The sequence below is a fragment of the Ranitomeya imitator genome, chromosome 5, assembly GCF_032444005.1.
Source record: "Ranitomeya imitator isolate aRanImi1 chromosome 5, aRanImi1.pri, whole genome shotgun sequence".
Classification (NCBI taxonomy): Eukaryota; Metazoa; Chordata; class Amphibia; order Anura; family Dendrobatidae; genus Ranitomeya; species Ranitomeya imitator.
This window is the reverse complement of record NC_091286.1, coordinates 264,630,063-264,648,136: the sequence shown is the minus strand read 5'-3', so window position 1 is coordinate 264,648,136 and position 18,074 is coordinate 264,630,063. Positions and strand designations below refer to the sequence as shown.

At 43.2% G+C, this 18,074-nt stretch overlaps 1 protein-coding gene across 1 annotated transcript in view; it reads left to right on the top strand.

Moving 5' to 3' along the window:
• CDK19 (cyclin dependent kinase 19) overlaps positions 1–18,074 on the top strand; it is a 411,797-nt gene that overhangs the window by 361,408 nt on the left and 32,315 nt on the right. The window contains exon 9 of the mRNA XM_069726138.1: positions 1,321–1,393. Coding sequence (XP_069582239.1) covers positions 1,321–1,393 — 73 coding nt within the window. The remainder of the gene's footprint in view (positions 1–1,320; positions 1,394–18,074) is intronic.

Below are 18,074 nucleotides of genomic sequence, written 5' to 3'. Positions count from 1 at the left end.
AGTCTTGAATAATATTTTACCTCCAGGACCAAAGAGTAACTGTATGCGAAAGATAAATCATCCAAAAGCTGTCTAATTTGTAGGGGGGCCTTGGTGTAATAAGTAATGCAAAAATATTGTGCGGTTAATCTTCTAAGCATTTATAAAGAATGATACACTTGGTGTTGAGTCAGACATATTTAAGAAAAGAGTGCTACCCAACCTATTAACAGATGAATGGGTATTCCCATCTCCAAGATCCTATCTGAATAATTAGTTGGTGTAATAATAATATTAGCAAATACTTCCAATTAGAAATGTAGTGATTCGCTATGTTGCTTAGCCCATGTGCAGGGCATTGTAGTAGCTTAGGTATCCATGGTGATGATTACCAACAGCTGACTGTCACGATATGAGTGGTCGTCACCATGGATACCTAAGCTACTGCAATGTCCTGCACATGGGGTAAGTGACATAGCGAATCAAAAGAACTATACTACATCTCTAATTGGAGGTATTTGCTAATATTATCATTATTACACCTACTACATATTGAGATAGGATCTTGGGGATGGGATTACTCCTTTAAGTAGGGGAGGAGAGTGAGAGGCATACTGGTAATCCCTTCCCTCGTAAATACACCCCTCTTATAACTTTATATTTGTCATTATGTGTAAATCACACAGTAATTTTTATGTTATTTGTTCTTACATTTGCCATTTGTCCTCTGCCCTTGATTAGGGCAGCATATCATCATTGCAGATACAGTATAGTTTAAAACATTGTCTCACTATGACAACTTTTTTTTTTAGCAATGAAGCCATTATGGGGATCAGTTGATTATCATGATTGTGGCTTCTGTGGCTTTCCCACTGCTATCACTGGACGCTTCAGATTCATCTGCAGCTACTACATTAGAAGTGTAGTGTTACATGGCGGCCATTTAAGTGACAAGTGTACTGACTAATCAGTCAAACTGTATTCAGTGTCCTGGGTAGCTAGAGTACTTTGTATGGGCTGCAAGAATATTTTGTCAATGTGTGTGGCAAAATGAGCTGGAGCTCTAATGCAATCATTCCAGCAGTATACTGTTTTGTTGCCAAAATTCACAGTGTATTGATTGATGAAAAGAATTGATGCCAAGTGCTTACTTCAGTATGCCTATTTTGATTGTATCATTTAGCTTGGGACAAACATCTTTGCTGCCAGTGGGCACTTCAGATATTGTACTTGGCCATCAACAATATTTAGTGAAGCTTGTAAAAATGTTTTCTAAGCGCACTAGATATTTTAGTGCCACTCTATTGTCTCGTATTATTTTTTCCCAAATTTATTTTTCAGGTATGCTAACAGTAGTTTAATAAAATACATGGAAAAGCACAAGGTGAAGCCTGATAGTAAAGTTTTTCTTTTGGTAAGTAAAAATATTCATAAATTATAAAAGTTATAATGAGCGGCATTGAGTTATGTTAATTATTATTCAAGGAAATTGTTTTCTGAAGAATGCCTTAAAGGGGTATTCCCATCTCCAAGATCCTATCCTAATATGTAGTAGGTATAATAATAATAATATTAGCAAATACCTCCAATTAGAAATATCACCCAAGAGGCCCCCAAGAATGTTATTCAGGGCCCAGAATGTTTTAGTTCAAAAATATAAATTTTTATTGATCCATAAGAAACAACTTTATAAAAAAACATATAGAATATGACAATTTGTACATGTACCTCCAATCCAAAAGAACAACAATTGACATGTGCTTAATAATAATACCTGACATGCATATTTCTCTTTGGTTGAATACCTTATTTCAAGTCAATTTTTATATGACAATGCTATGCAGGCTCTAAGTTACTATTACTGCAAGGTGGCTGCCTTAAAAATCACTAAAGTGCCAATGTGCTTATTTATATGCCAGAATTTGGCGGCCAAAATCCACTATGGAAGTGCTAATATATATAAAGGTAAAGTAAATCGACTGTTTTTTTGGCTCAACTTCACTGGAAGGTCCCTTAGTGGTCACCTTAATAGTCCTGCACATACTCAGTTAGAATGTTACGATGGTAAGTATAAAATGTAAAAGCATATTCACCTTGCTGAAGCACACGCAATGGAAAACCCCTACGCGCGTTTCGATAGTATCTTCATCCGGGGGCGTGTACAGTGGAGGGTAAGTTGGGTCTATTTACATCCACCTCTAGCCAATCACTGCCTTACTACTAACATCCAATAGCTATTCCCGTACTGAAAATTACTCCCCACTTCCGGTGTATGACCTCCGTATCTGCAGCAGATATTCCTACTCCTAAGTATAATGTTGTGCTGTAACTACCGATAAACCTGTGTCTTGTCACCGCACAACACTCTTTGTTGTGACCGAGATAAAAAACCATATATATCGCATAGTGATTTGGTCAGACACAAGTGTTGCTTAGCAACATAATATATGTCACTGCGCAACTGCGGAAGTCAGCGGAAAAGGGGAAACTGTACTACGTTCCCACAGTACAGCGCTGATCGACGGCCACTGTGTATACAAAAGGTGCTCTATTAGTCAAAAAACTCATTTGCCTGTTGGAGATGACCTACATCCTGTGCCGCCGAGTAGAATGCCGTATGATAATGATCACGGACTCAAACAGACGTTGCTTAGCAACATACATCACACGACTCCCAGGTCAGGGAAAACAAAGGAAGCTGCACTCTAATAAGCAATAGCGAAGCGTGGCAGATAAGGGGCGATGTATTGATTGTAAGGACATCTTGCCATGCTTCAATATGTCACGCATAGCCCACCACTCAATAATGAAAAATTATTTTACACTATATTAAAGCTATATTGCCTAGGTAACAACTTGCCGCTTGTATGCTATCTAAGAGTACATTACCCCAGGCATATGCTAATTCCATATACCATATAGAGTTATATTGCTGGAATACAGAAATAATAAACAAAAAATAATAAAAATTAAAAAATACAAAAATAAAAAGAAGTATAAGTATTTGACTAAGTGTATACCATAATGGCTATGCTATAACAGAGCTTGTCCCCTAGATAATCGCTATCGGAGCACAAAAAAAGAAGAGAGATGCATCTGTATATAACTATATGGTCCGTGGCTGTGTGACATATGTGAATAATAGTGAGATTATATGAGTGTGAGGTAACTCTGTGCCGTATAATAATTATACAAGGTTTATGGCTCGGAACACAGGGTCAATATCACCTTAGGTGACTAGTGAACCTATAAATTGGGCACAGATGGGTTCCATTGGCGCATGCCCTACGGAGTCCGAGGTCGGGGATCCACACACCAGCGGCTATGGCATGACCCATGACCTGACCCAACTCAGTGGGGGAGGACAAGAGCCCGACCCGTGCCACCAGCAGGAAGATCCACCCCCCAACCACGCAGGGCATGCGCACCACCCCCCGTAACCCCCAAGGAATTATGAAGTGAGAAGCTAACAAAACTGTTAAAATTATAATATGATGTGTGCACTGATATATGTGAGACTATATGTTCAAACTTGCTGCAGATACGGAGGTCATACACCGGAAGTGGGGAGTAATTTTCAGTACGGGAATAGCTATTGGATGTTAGTAGTAAGGCAGTGATTGGCTAGAGGTGGATGTAAATAGACCCAACTTACCCTCCACTGTACACGCCCCCGGATGAAGATACTATCGAAACGCGCGTAGGGGTTTTCCATTGCGTGTGCTTCAGCAAGGTGAATATGCTTTTACATTTTATACTTACCATCGTAACATTCTAGCTGAGTATGTGCAGGACTATTAAGGTGACCACTAAGGGACCTTCCAGTGAAGTTGAGCCAAAAAAACAGTCGATTTACTTTACCTTTATATATATTAGCACTTCCATAGTGGATTTTGGCCGCCAAATTCTGGCATATAAATAAGCACATTGGCACTTTAGTGATTTTTAAGGCAGCCACCTTGCAGTAATAGTAACTTAGAGCCTGCATAGCATTGTCATATAAAAATTGACTTGAAATAAGGTATTCAACCAAAGAGAAATATGCATGTCAGGTATTATTATTAAGCACATGTCAATTGTTGTTCTTTTGGATTGGAGGTACATGTACAAATTGTCATATTTTATATGTTTTTTTATAAAGTTGTTTCTTATGGATCAATAAAAATTTATATTTTTGAACTAAAACATTCTGGGCCCTGAATAACATTCTTGGGGGCCTCTTGGGTGATATCAGATTTTTGAATGTGTTCCAGCAATAATTATATGGACTAATATGTATAACTCCAATTAGAAATGTAGTATATGTCTCTTTCCTCATGTGCAGGCATTGCAGCACTTTGATATCCATGGTTATGACCGCTAGCAACTAGCTAACTTACAATATCTATGGTGGTAACCATGGATACATACGGTCCTGAAATGTCTACACATGAGGAAAGCGACATCTAGAATCAGAATAACTATACTACTTTTCTAACTGGAGTTATTTGCTAACATTATTATTATTTCACCTACTACTACTACTGTGATTCTGATAATAGCCAGCTTGGGAAGTAGTCCACAGAATACTGGCAATATTTGTCAGTTTTACAAGGAGTGACGTGAGGTTCTCTGAAGCATTGCAGTAGTTCTTATGAGGACACATTTGTTTTTGCTCATGGCAGCTCATGTAAGTAGATTTGATATTTCATTTCCTGCAGACAACCTGCTGGGTAAGCACAATCAGGGTTGTCATCCACAATCTCTGGGCTCCATTCAAGCTTGAAATCTGGGTCTCCACCGTTTCAGTGGGGATGGGAGCCAAAAGTGGTGCGAGAGGACGCCAGAGGTATTTGACGGGTACAGATTCTCTCAGAGAGCAATGGAGTGACGTGAAAGGGCTGGATTATGTTGGATAGAAGATATTGGATCTCTTACAAGGCCCACAGACAATGTGGCCTTACCTAGGCATTTACCCTCTCCTCATCAGAAATCAGGCATGGAGATAAATAGCAAAACATCAAGCCATATAGAAATGAAGATATGTAACAGCTCTAGAAGAATGCATTCAGCCATCAGTTTGTCCCACTCTCTTCCTTACTTTATTCATACTGTATTGTATGTCTGTGTCCTGTCTGAAGCTCCTGAAACTTGGGGCTCTTCACTCACGGTCCAGCATTAGGATGTGCATCTGTGCTTAAAACTGGACCCTAAAATCCCTACTCAGTGCCCTGACACTAAACCGCATGAGATCTTGAGAAGAACAACACAGCAAATCCACAGAGGCAAAGAAGTCAAATTGTGGTTGTCGATAAATTAAGTAATGTGTAATAATGAGAAATGACACAGGGAAAAGATATTGAAAACATGAGGCAAGAATCCCTATCCTGGTATGCATGGCCTCCTCATCCCTATACTGGTATGCATGGCCACCTCTTCCCTATCCTGGTATGCATTGCCTCCTCATCCCTATCCTGGTATGGATGACCCCCTCATCCCAATCCTGGTATGCATGGCCTCCTCATCCCTATCCTGGTATGCATGGCCCTCTCATCCCTATCCTGGTATGCATGGCCTCCTCATCCCTATAGTGGTATGCATGGCCCCCTCTTCCCTATCCTGGTATGCCTGGCCTCCTCATCCCTATCCTGGTATGCATTGCCCCCTCATCCCTATCCTGGTATGCATGGCCCCCTCATGCCTATCCTAGTATGCATAGCCTTCTCATCCCCATCCTGGTATGCACCCCTCTTCATCCCCATCCTGCTCTGCATGGCCTCCTCATCCCTATCCTGGTATGCATGGCCCCCTCATCCCTATCCTGATATGCATGGCCCCCTCATATGCCTATCCTAGTATGCATAGCCTTCTCATCCCCATCCTGGTATGCATGGCACTCTCATCCCTCTCCTAGTATGCATGATCTTCTCATCCCCATCCTGGTATGCATGGCCTCTTCATCCCCATCCTAGTATGCATGGCCTTCTTATCCCTATCCTGGTATGCATGCCCCCCTCATCCCTTTCCTGATATGCATGGCCCCCTCATCCCTATCCTGGTATGCATGGCCCCCTCATCCCTATACTGGTACACATAGCCCCCTCACCCCTATCCTATTATGAATGGCTCACTCATCCCTATCCTGGTATGCATGGCCTCCTCATCCCTATACTGGTATGCATGGCACCCTAATCCCTATCCTGGTATGCATGGCCTCCTCATCCCTATCCTGGTATGCATGGCCTCCTCATCCCTATCCTGTATGCATGACCCACTCATCCCCATCCTGGTATGCATGGCCTCCTCATCCCTCTCCTGGTATGTATGACCTCCTCATCCCTATCCTGGTGCGAATAGCCCCCTCATCCCTGTCCTGGTATGCATGGCCCCCTCATGCCTATCCTAGTATGCATGGCCTTCTCATCCCCATCCTGGTATGCATGGCACCCTCGTCCCTATCCTAGTATGCATGGTCTTCTCATCCCCATCCTGGTATGCATGGCCTCTTCATTCCCATCCTGCTATGCATGGCCTCCTCATCCCTATCCTGGTATGCATGGCCCCCTCATCCCTATCCTGGTATGCATGGCCCCCTCATCCCTATAATGGTACGCATAGCCCCTTCACCCCTATCCTGGTATGCATGGCCTCCTCATCCCTCTACTGGTATGCATGTCCTCCTCATCCCCATCCTGGTATGCATGACCCCCTCTTCCCTATATTTGTATGCATGGCACTCTCATCCCTATACTGGTGTGCATGGCTTTCTCATCCCCATCCTGGTATGCATGGTCCCCTCATCCCTATGCTGGTATGCATGGCACCCTCATCCTCATCCTGTTATGGATGGCTCCCTCATCCCTATCCTGGTATGCATGGCCCCCCTTCAAAAAAACATTAAAAAAACATAAAACATCCTACTTACCTTCCCTGCTCTCCCTTGCAACCCCAAAACTTTGATTGATCCACCACCATTCCTAATGGTAGGTGAGATGTTCTTTTCCTGAAATTTTGTGCCCTTTTTTATCCATACATACATGATTATTGTGGCCGAAGAGTTCTATTTTAACCTCATCGGTTGACAGAACTTGTTTCCAAAATGCATCAGGCTAGTTTAGATGATCTAACCAAAAACACATGGGCTAATTGCACAGTGAACAAGTCTGTAGAAACCTGTTCACACCACCAAAGAACTTGAAGACACAAAAGCGCACAGAGAGGTAAAAAAATACTCTGTTGTAAAAAAGTCACAGTAAATAAGCAAGTGCTAGTCAAAAAATGAAAAAATACAGGGTATTTAGTTAATACGTTTTTTTGCAAAAAAAAGTATGTTAAGCTGCTCCACCAATCGCCAAGGTATACCCATAATAGAGCAGTCCTATCTAATGTATATAATCCCTATCTGATGTATTTAAAAACCTGATCATCTGTATAGTACCTGTATGAGCAGGGTTCAGAGAGAAAATATCCATGTAGAACATGCAGGATGGAACAGCTACAATGCAAATGACCCACAGAGGAGTGGTGGACTCCCCAGTCTTGTAGAAACAAGAGAATAATTAAAAAACCAAAAACACATGGGCTACTTGCACAGTGAACAAGTCTGTAGAAACCTGTTCACACCACCAAAGAACTTGAAGACACAAAAGCGCACAGAGAGTTAAAAAAATACTCTGTTCTAAAAAAGTCACACTTTTTTTTGCAAAAAAACGTATTAACTAAATATCCTGCATTTTTTCATTTTTTGACTAGCACTTATTTACTGTGACTTTTTTACAACAGAGTATTTTTGACCTCTCTGTGCACTTTTGTGTCGTCTAGTTTAGATGATCTTTTGCATTCTTCTGATGCTGAAATTTATGGTGAGGACGCATGAGAGCTTTTCTTCTGAAGGCCATATTTTGTGCTGGTCTCTCTGAACAGTAGAACAATGTACCACAACTCCAGAGTATGCTAAATGTTTTTGAACGTCTTTTGCTGTCAAGGGGGGGTTCTGATTTGCCTTTCAAGTTGAGAAGTTTGGCACCTTCAGACACTTGACAGGGAAGTCTCGACAGGGGTTTTGCATTACTGTTTAGTCTCCTGGGCCTATGCTCCACATGGAAGCTGAAGTCCTGGAGTGCCGAAAACCACCTAGTCACCATGGCTTTCTTCCCCTTCCTTTTCCTCATCCATCTCAGGGGTGCATGGTCTGACACTAACCTGAACTTTCAGCCTAGCAGGTAGTATTTCAAAGAGTCAATCATCCATTTGATGGCCAAGCATTCTTTTTCCAAGGCGGCATAAATCCTTTCACAGGAGGAGAGTTTCCTACTTGAGTATAGGATTGAATGTTCCTCCCCATTTATTTCCTGTGACAACATGGTTCCCAACCCAACTTTTGAAGCTTCCATCTGGACCCCAAACTACTTTTTGAAATCTAGTTTTGACTAAGACTGGCTGTTTACACAGGGCTAGCTACAACCGGAAAGCCGTCTCCTTTTCGGAAGTCCACTTTGATCATCAATGATTTTGTGCCCTTAAGGAGGTCGGTCAGGGATGCCATTATCTTGGCGAAATTTGGTATAAACTGCCGATAATATCAAGATAATTTCCAAAAACTCTCTAACCTGTTTTTGGAACGTTGTTGCTGGCAATTTTGTATCGCCTCCACTTTGTTCTCCTGCGGCTTAATTTTGCCCCTACCGACAGTATATTTGGCCTCTACCTTCCCCATGGCGCATGTTCAGCACATTCAGTACTGCCTGGACCTTCTGCAGATGACTTCCCCAGTCCGGGCTTAAGATCACCTTATTGTGTAGGTAATCTGCAAGGTATTTCTTGTGAGAAGCTAGGACCCGGTCCATGGCACTCTGGAAAGTGGTTGGGGCTCCTTGCAGCCCAAAAGGCATCCTGGGGTATTGGAAGCAACCGTCAAGTATAGATAAGGAAGTCTTCTCTTCAGCCATTTGAGACATGGGAATTTGCCAGTACCCTTTAGTTAGGTCAAGGGTGGTGATGTACCTTCTCACCTTAGTCTCTCAACGAGCTCATCGACCTTGGGCATCAGATACACATCGAACTTGAATGCCTCATTCGGCTTACGATAATCATTACAAAACCACCATTCTCCATCTGGCTTCGGTACAGGGACAAATGGGACTGTACAAGCCACTCTTTGGCTCCTCAATGACATCCAGACTCAACATTCTCCTCACCTCCTTCAAAATCATGTTGCGGTGGGCTTCGTGGATTTGATATGGCTTAAGGTTTACCCGCATGTGTGGTTTTGTTAGAATTTCGTGCTCCACAATCTGTGTACATCCTGTCAACTCTGAAAACAGGTCTCTGTTTCACTGAAGCAGTTGTCAGCACTGTTGTTTCTGGTGATAGTGTCTCTGCGACCATAACATCCTCGAGATTGGCACCCAGGCCACCGGCTTCCTATCTCGCTGTGGCTTGAGCAGGTTGACATGGCAGACCTGGTAGGATTTTCTTTGCCCTGGCTGATGGGCCTTATAATTAACTTCACTAAATTTTTAACCAATTCTTTTGGCCCTTGCCACATGGCCAGAAATTTACTTTTCACCATGCGAATCTGCACTTCAAACCGATCTCCAGCCTTGCTGACCGATTGTAGACCCTTGACTGGGCCTCTTGTGCCTGGAGGAGGCTCGCTCTCACAATCTGCATTACCTCTTGTGATGACACAGCATTTAGTCTTAATTATGCCAGACGTATAATTTCAGTAGGCCAAGAGACATAGGCTATTGTTCATATGAGTATGAACGTTGAATCTTGAATTAATGTTTGTGAATTGTTGAATGGCTGCTTTTTATCTATTATATCAGGTCCTACAGGTTATTGTGTTGCTATCTTTGGAGGACAGGGATGCAGGCTCATTAAACAATCGATGTTTGCTAATATGTTGACTATTCATTCTATAAGTCCATGTAGCTTGGTGACCTGTAAAACAGTGAAAGGCAAACTATACAGATTGTTTAAATGCTTAAACAATGAGAGATAATCCCATCCCACCTTCCCCCTGACTTGTGGATGATGGCCTCAACCACAGATATGGGTATAAAAGGGAACCTATATCTTTCTGCAAGGAGATTCTACAGAACAGCCAGGGCACCATGGCTCCATCAAGAGGAATACAGATTTGGCATTCTACTGGATGCCAGCTTAGGGACCACGGCCCTAGTTGGTGGAATACCGATCTGCTCAATTCACCATCACTGGCCCAATGGAGATGTTAGGAGAAGTCAGATTGGGTCCCTCCTGTCACCTGGCCCCATGGAGACATTCGGAGAAACCAGGTTGGAGCCCTCCAGTCACCTGGCCCATGGAGATGTCCAGAGAAGACAGATTGGGACAATTAGATCACCTGGTCACGTACCTCATTGGACTATCAGCTTTCTAAGTTTGTCGTTACCTGCTCTCTGTGGGTGCCCACCAAAAGCGGGGTGCCATTGGTAGGGGTAGTCAGCCCTGGAAGCCCCAAAGTCGCAGATGTTCTAATACCGGCGAGCCAGCGAAAGGGTGAGATTATGAAATTTGCACCATCTTGGGTATTTGCTAGGACTATTCTATTTGTTACTGTCTGTTGATGGATCAAGTAAATTATTGCCACACTGTTTTACCCTCACCCTGTGTGGCTGAGTGGTATTCTGCCCTTTGGAGAGCAGTGTGGGCTTTCAGTGGGATGAGCACACCCACTGATGCTTGTGTCTTCACATCTCTGCAATGTTCTCCTGCATTCGGGCCACATGTTCAATGATGCTCCAGTGTGGTGTAACTTCTGATTCCTAGGTCTCCTTTGCAATACCCAAAAGTCCTCGAAGGTGCCGGCCATACTTCAGCTCAAATGGAGAAAATCCCATAAAGACCTGTGGAACTTACCCAATTGACAACAGCAGATATGGGAGTAAGCAGTCCCAGTCTTATCCATCCTTCTCCACGACTTTCTTGAGGATGGCCTGCCCGGTTTTATTAATGAACCATTCCACCAGGCCGTCTGTCTGTGAATGGTACACCAATGTCCCTCATTGCTTAATCTGGAGGGACCTACATAACTCTCTCATCACTTTGGACATGAATTGGAATCTTTGGTCCATCAGGATCTCCTTTGTCAGGCCAGTCCGGGAAAATATATGGACCAGTTCTCTGGCTATATTTCTGGTTTAGGAGTTTTCTGATCTATTATGAAGGTACTTGCAATGTTGCTCATCTTTAAACTCTTAATGCACCAAGGTGTACTATTACATCACAGAGTATGACAGGGTGTGTGGAGCTGGTTTAGTATTTGAGCCCCTTCCACACAGGACAGATGCCACCTGTGTTGCTTATCTGCCATCTATCTGCCATCTATCTGCGACTTGGGCTACTGCCAATTACTGCCATTAACCTTTCAAATGCCACTGTCATTCAGGTGCCCTTCAGCACACCTATGACATGATCACGCTGAGATGATAGGTTACTATGACAGCTGGGGGCTTGTTTAAGAATCTCATGTTTGTCTTATTTCTCCTGTGACATATACATACCTTATACATTAGCACACTTTGATTAGTGAATGCATGAGCTCCGCTACTGCTATAAATGGTGCGGTACTTTGGTAGCATTTTTTGATCAAATCGTGCAAAAGCTATTCATCCACTTCAACGTATACCTAAATATGGATTGTCCCCAGGAAACCAAGGCAATTGGAACTTTGTCCAGGAAGGATGTGTAGATAAGAGTGCTTAGGTTCTGGGCCATCCACCCCTACCCCTACCCCCATTGTGTGCTACAAAAAAGGGGCCCACACAGCTTTAGTATTAAAATAATGTACAAGTGCACAAATACGCTCTGTGACCAACATACAAGCATAAACATACACAATGCATCAGCACACTGCGATTAATGAGTGCATGAACTCCATTGCTGTTTACATTAAAAACATAAGTTATTAAGCGTTAATTTAATGCTAGAGGTGTGCAGGTCCTATTTTTTATTATTATATGTAGTGCATATGGGGTGTATGGCTCCCTCCACATCTCAGCATCCTTATCTACACATCTGTTAGCCAGCATAAGTACATGTGGGGATTCCCTAGCAACCAGGCAACCCCCACATGTACTTATGTTGACTAACAGATGTAAATCATTCAGCTGTGGCAAGAAAAACTAAATTTCCGAGCACTAAAAAATACTCGGAGGACCCCCGAGCATGCTCGAGAAATCTCGAGTAACGAGTATATTCGCTCATCACTAGTTACTAACATTATTAACTTTTACAGCAAGAGTGGAGTTTATGTATTCATTCATCATCGTGGTGGGATGACGCATAGTCTGTGTACAGTATATGTTTGTATATTGGCCATATAATGTATTTGTGCACTGGTATATTAATTTAATACTAAAGGTGTGTAGGTCCTAGTTTTCTTATTTTTTTTATTTCTCCTTTGACGTTCAGGAGACTGTCATTTTTACAATATACAGCAATAATGTAGCAGTGTTGTATGTGGTACAGGCAAATGAAAAAAAGTGAAAAGTAGAAAAAAGAGCTACTGCGCATGCTTGGGCGGCGCCATCTTGGACAAGTATTTATTTTTCTTCTCCAGTAAGATGGCACCGCCAGCGCACACACAGTAGCAGCTATCGGATCACAGCTTTATACACTGATAGTTGGCGGCGGGCACCATATTCAATTTGATTTTTTTATATTTTTGTTTAGCTGAATAACCTGAAGAAACTGTATTATAGGGACATGAAACATGCGATTATTCTGCAGCGTAGGTGACACGGCTGGCACCTATCTGCAGAAGGTTTTTTTTTTTAAGTATGTACAGATATTCTTTAGGCAATCTAGGAGGCAGGCCACTGAGGGATCAGTGACCTGTCAGCAGTCTGCATTATGAATGTGGTGCTCTGATTAGGTAATCAGAGCACCACATGAAGACCCCTTCCAGGCCTGCCCCAGGGGAGCGGGCATATCATTAACTGAACTGAAAATAAAGATTATACAACAGCCACAAGACGGATTTCATCAACCAAGGTGTCATTGTAATCAGTATAACGGCGCCGACCTGACACTGTCTGTAGGTTACTGTGCACAATCCTGCAGGTTCCCATTTAGGGCTTAATGGGTTAATGTAGAGCATATACAGTATGTGATTTTTATGTTTTTCTAGCATCATATGAATCATTATGAAATCTGTTCTCCTCGCTGCTTGTAGTATACCGTACGTTATTGTTAGCTGTATTGCTGGGACTAAAACAAGCTGCTGCCTTCATAATTGATGACTTGTATTAGAAAGGAAACAAATATGTGCTGAGAACAGCTCTGTACTTTGCTTTCCAACGATTGCTGTGTCAGTGCCATTACGGCTTCTCGTGATTTACCTTGTCATATATAAAATGGGCTTACATACTCCTGATCTGAATCCAAGCTCACTAGTATTTACAAACCTCTATCCCATTTCCAATCATTTCCCACAAACCAGCTACTTTTTCCCATCATCATTTACATATTATAACCTCTAAAGAGAAATTACTGATGTATATTATGCATTTATTAATTATTCAATGCTTCATTTAAAAATTTGAAGAGCAGAGCATGAATAAATATTGATCCTGCTAAACACTGCAGCAATTACTGACAATGCTAATTACTTATTGAAACAGCACTGCTAATTATATCGCAGTGCACTGGATGGCAGTATGTATGGTGTGTTCTGCTCAGTTTATTAGGAGCTTGTAATCCAATTTTTATTAATTATGAAGCCAACAAAATATTTATTAAGACCTGTTATTAAATTTTTTTAAATATAACTACCGTATATACTCGAGTATAAGCCGAGATTTTCAGCCCAATTTTTGGGACTGAAAGTTCCCCTCTCGGCTTATAATCGAGTCATACCCAGGGGTCGGCATGGGAGGGGGAGCGGCAGCTGTCTAATAATACTCACCTGCTCCTGGCGCGGTCCCTGCACGTCTTTTCCCCGGCGCTGACAGCTTCTTCCTGTACTGAGCGGTCACATGGTACCGCTCATTACAGTAATGAATATGCGGCTCCACCTCCCATAGAGGTGAGTATAACGGGGAGGGGACTGCTGCGCTGCGCGATATTCACCTGCTCCTCGTTCCGGCGCCGCTCCGTCTTCAGCAGTGACGCTCAGGTCAGAGGGCACGGTGACGTGGTTAGTGCGCGCCCTCTGCCTGAACGTTAGTGCAGAAGACGCTGAAGATGGAGCGGCGCCGGAACGAGTAGCAGGTGAATATTGAAAGTGCCGGGGGCCTGAGCGACGGAGAGGTGAGTATGTGATTTTTTTTATTTTTTTATCGCAGCAACAGCAAATGGGGCAAGTGTCTGTATGGAGCATCTGTGGGGCCATAACGTTTGTGCAGCACTATATGGGACCATAACGTTTGTGCAGCATTATATGGGGCCATAACGTTTGTGCAGCACTGTATGGGGCCATAACGTTTGTGCAGCACTGTATGGGGCCATAATGTTTGTGCAGCACTATATAGGGCCATAACGTTTGTGCAGCATTATATGGGGCCATAATGTTTGTGCAGCACTGTATGGGGCCATAACATTTGTGCAGCACTATATAGGGCCATAACGTTTGTGCAGCATTACATGGGGCCATAACGTATGTGCAGCACTATATGGGGCCATAACGTTTGTGCAGCACTGTATGGGGCCATAATGTTTGTGCAGCACTGTATTGGGCCATAACATTTGTGCAGCACTATATGGGGCCATAACGTTTGTGCAGCACTGTATGGGGCCATAACGTTTGTGCAGCACTATATGGGGCCATAACGTGTGTACAGCACTGTATGGGGCCATAACGTTTATTCAGCACTATATCGGTCAAGTGTCTCTATGGGGCCATAACGTTTGTGCAGCACTATATGGGGCAAGTGTCTGTATGGGGCCATAACGTTTGTTCAGCACTATATAGGGCAAGTGTCTATATGGGACAAGTGTCTGTATGGGGCCATGATCAACGTTTGTGCAGCACTATATGTGGTAAATATCTTTATGGAGCAACTTATGGGGCCATAGTCAACATTTGTGAATTATTATATTGGGCAAATGTGTCTATGGAGCATCTTATGGGGCCATTATTAACTTTTATGCAGGATTATATGGGGCATATTTTAATATGGAGCATCTTATGGGGCCATCATAAACTTTATGGAGCATTATATGGGGCTCCTGATTCAATATGGATATTCAAAAATACTTAACCTACTGATGTCTCAATTAATTTTACTTTTATTGGTATCTATTTTTACTTTTGACATTTACTGGTAGCTGCTGCATTTCCCACACTAGGCTTATACTCGAGTCATTAAGTTTTCCCAGTTTTTTGTGGCAAAATTAGGGGGGTCGGCTTATACTCAAGTATATACGGTATTAATATATTTAAATATTTTTAATAACTGGTCTTGATAAATATTTTTGTGGCTTCATAATTAATAAAAGCAGTTTACTGTGACATAATTAGCACTGCTGTTTCAATGAGTAACTAGCAATGTCAGTAATTGCTGCAGTGTCCAGCACTATATATATACAGCTCTGGCAAAAATTAAGAGACCACTGCAAGGTTTTATAAAAAATCAGCTTCTCTACATGCAGCCATTCCATTCCAGTGTCAGTTGAATTCCAACCAGAGAACACCTCATTCTACTTAATGTGCTTCTCACCTGAACCAAATCTTATTTAACGAAGGAAAGTATTAAAAACCCTTCTGTGGTGTTAACCAATCCTCTTGCAATAGGACAAGCTGGATGGCAAATCAAGTGCTAGTAATATCCCAAAAGTAATAGGAATGAAAAAATAAATTTTAACCATGCCAAACGAGTTGAAAAGAAAAGCCTTGAGTGAGGAAAAGAAGGGCTCAATTCTGGCTTTACTAGCAGAGGGACACAGTGAGCGTCATTTTGCCTCCATCTTTAAAATTTCTAATTTCTAGTCCATTACAACAAGGTCAAGCAGCAGACATTGGGGACAACAAACCTACAGACTGGCAGAGGGCGAAAAACGACTCTCCACTGACCAGGATGACTGTCATGTTATTCGAATATCACTCAGCAACCGCAGGATGACATCAAGTGACCTACAAAAGGAATGGCAAATGGCAGCTGGGGTGAAGTGCACGGCAAGAACAGTTTGTAACAGACTCCTAGAGGCAGGGCTCAAGTCATGTAAAGCTAGCAAAAAGCCTTTCATCAATGAGAAGCAAAGGAGAGCCAGACTGAAGTTTGCCAAAGACCATACGGAGTGGACCATAGAGGACTGGAGTAAGGTAATCTTCTCTGATGAGTCTAATGTTCAGCTTTGCCCAACACCTGGTCGTCTAATGGTTAGACCGAGACCTGGAGAGGTGTACAAGCCACAATGCCTTGCAACCACTGTGAAATTTGGTGGAGGATCGGTGATGATCTGGGGATTCTTCAGCAAGGCTGGAATTGGGCAGGTTCATCTTTGCGAAGGACGTATGAATCAAGACGCATACAAGGTTATCCTGGAGAAACAGTTGATTCCTTCTGCTCAAGCAATGTTTCCCAACTCTGAGGACTGGTTTTGCCAGCAGGGCTATGCACCATGCCACACAGCAACGTCAATCAATGTGTGGATGAAGGACCACCACATCAAATCCCTGTCATGGCCAGCCCAATCTCCAGACCTGAACCCCATTGAAAACCTCTGGAATGTAATCAAGAGGAAAATGGATAATCACAAGCCATCAAACAAAGAAGAACTGCTTAAATTTTTGTACCAGGAGTGGCATAAGGTCACCCAAAAGCAGTGTGAAAGACTGATGGAAAGCATGCCAAGGCATATGAAAGCTGTGATTAAAAATCATGGTTATTCTAGAAAATATTGATTTCTGAACTCTTCTTGAGTTAAAGCATTGGAATCATTGTTTCTAAATAATTATGAACTTGTTTTCTTAGCATTATTTGAGGTCTGTAAGCACTGCATTAATTGTTATTTTGAACATTTCTCATTTTCTGAAAATAAATAGAAAATGTAGTGCTTGGAAATTCGAAGACATGTTGTCAGTAGTTTATAGAATAAAAGAGCAATTTACATTTTACTCAAAAATATACCTATATTGTAGTATATTGCCCAGTGACATAGTGTATTGCCCAGCCACATAGTATATTGCCCAGCCACATAGTATATTGCCCAGCCACGTAGTATATTGCCCAGTCACATAGTATACAGCACAGAGCCACGTTGTATACAGATATATATATATATATATATATATATACTAGCTATTGAACCCGTTCTACGCCCGGGTGGCGAGCATTTATATTGGTATATTGTCTCCATCCTGGTATGTGCTGCTCCATCCTGCGTTCCCCTTCCTGTCATGTGCTGCACCCATCCTGCGTCCCCATCCTGTCATGCGCTGCTCCCATCCTGCGTCCCCATCCTGTCATGCGCTGCTCCATCCTGCGTCCCCATCCTGTCATGCGCTGCTCCCATCCTGCGTCCCCATCCTGTCATGCGCTGCTCCATCCTGCGTCCCCATCCTGTCATGCGCTGCTCCATCCTGCGTCCCCATCCTGTCATGCGCTGCTCCCATCCTGCGTCCCCATCCTGTCATGCGCTGCTCCCATCCTGCGTCCCCATCCTTATGTGCTGCTCCATCCCGCGTCCCCATCCTTATGTGCTGCTCCATCCTGCGTCCCCATCCTTATGTGCTGCTCCATCCTGCGTCCCCATCCTTATGTGCTGCTCCATCCTGCGTCCCCATCCTTATGTGCTGCTCCATCCTGCGTCCCCATCCTTATGTGCTGCTCCATCCCGCGTCCCCATCCTTATGTGCTGCTCCATCCCGCGTCCCCATCCTTATGTGCTGCTCCATCCCGCGTCCCCATCCTTATGTGCTGCTCCATCCCGCGTCCCCATCCTTATGTGCTGCTCCATCCCGCGTCCCCATCCTTATGTGCTGCTCCATCCCGCGTCCCCATCCTTATGTGCTGCTCCATCCCGCGTCCCCATCCTTTCATGTGCTGCTGCATCCCGCGTCCCCATCCTTATTTGCTGCTCCATCCTGCGTCCCCATCCTTATGTGCTGCTCCATCCCGTGTCCCCATCCTTATGTGCTGCTCCATCCT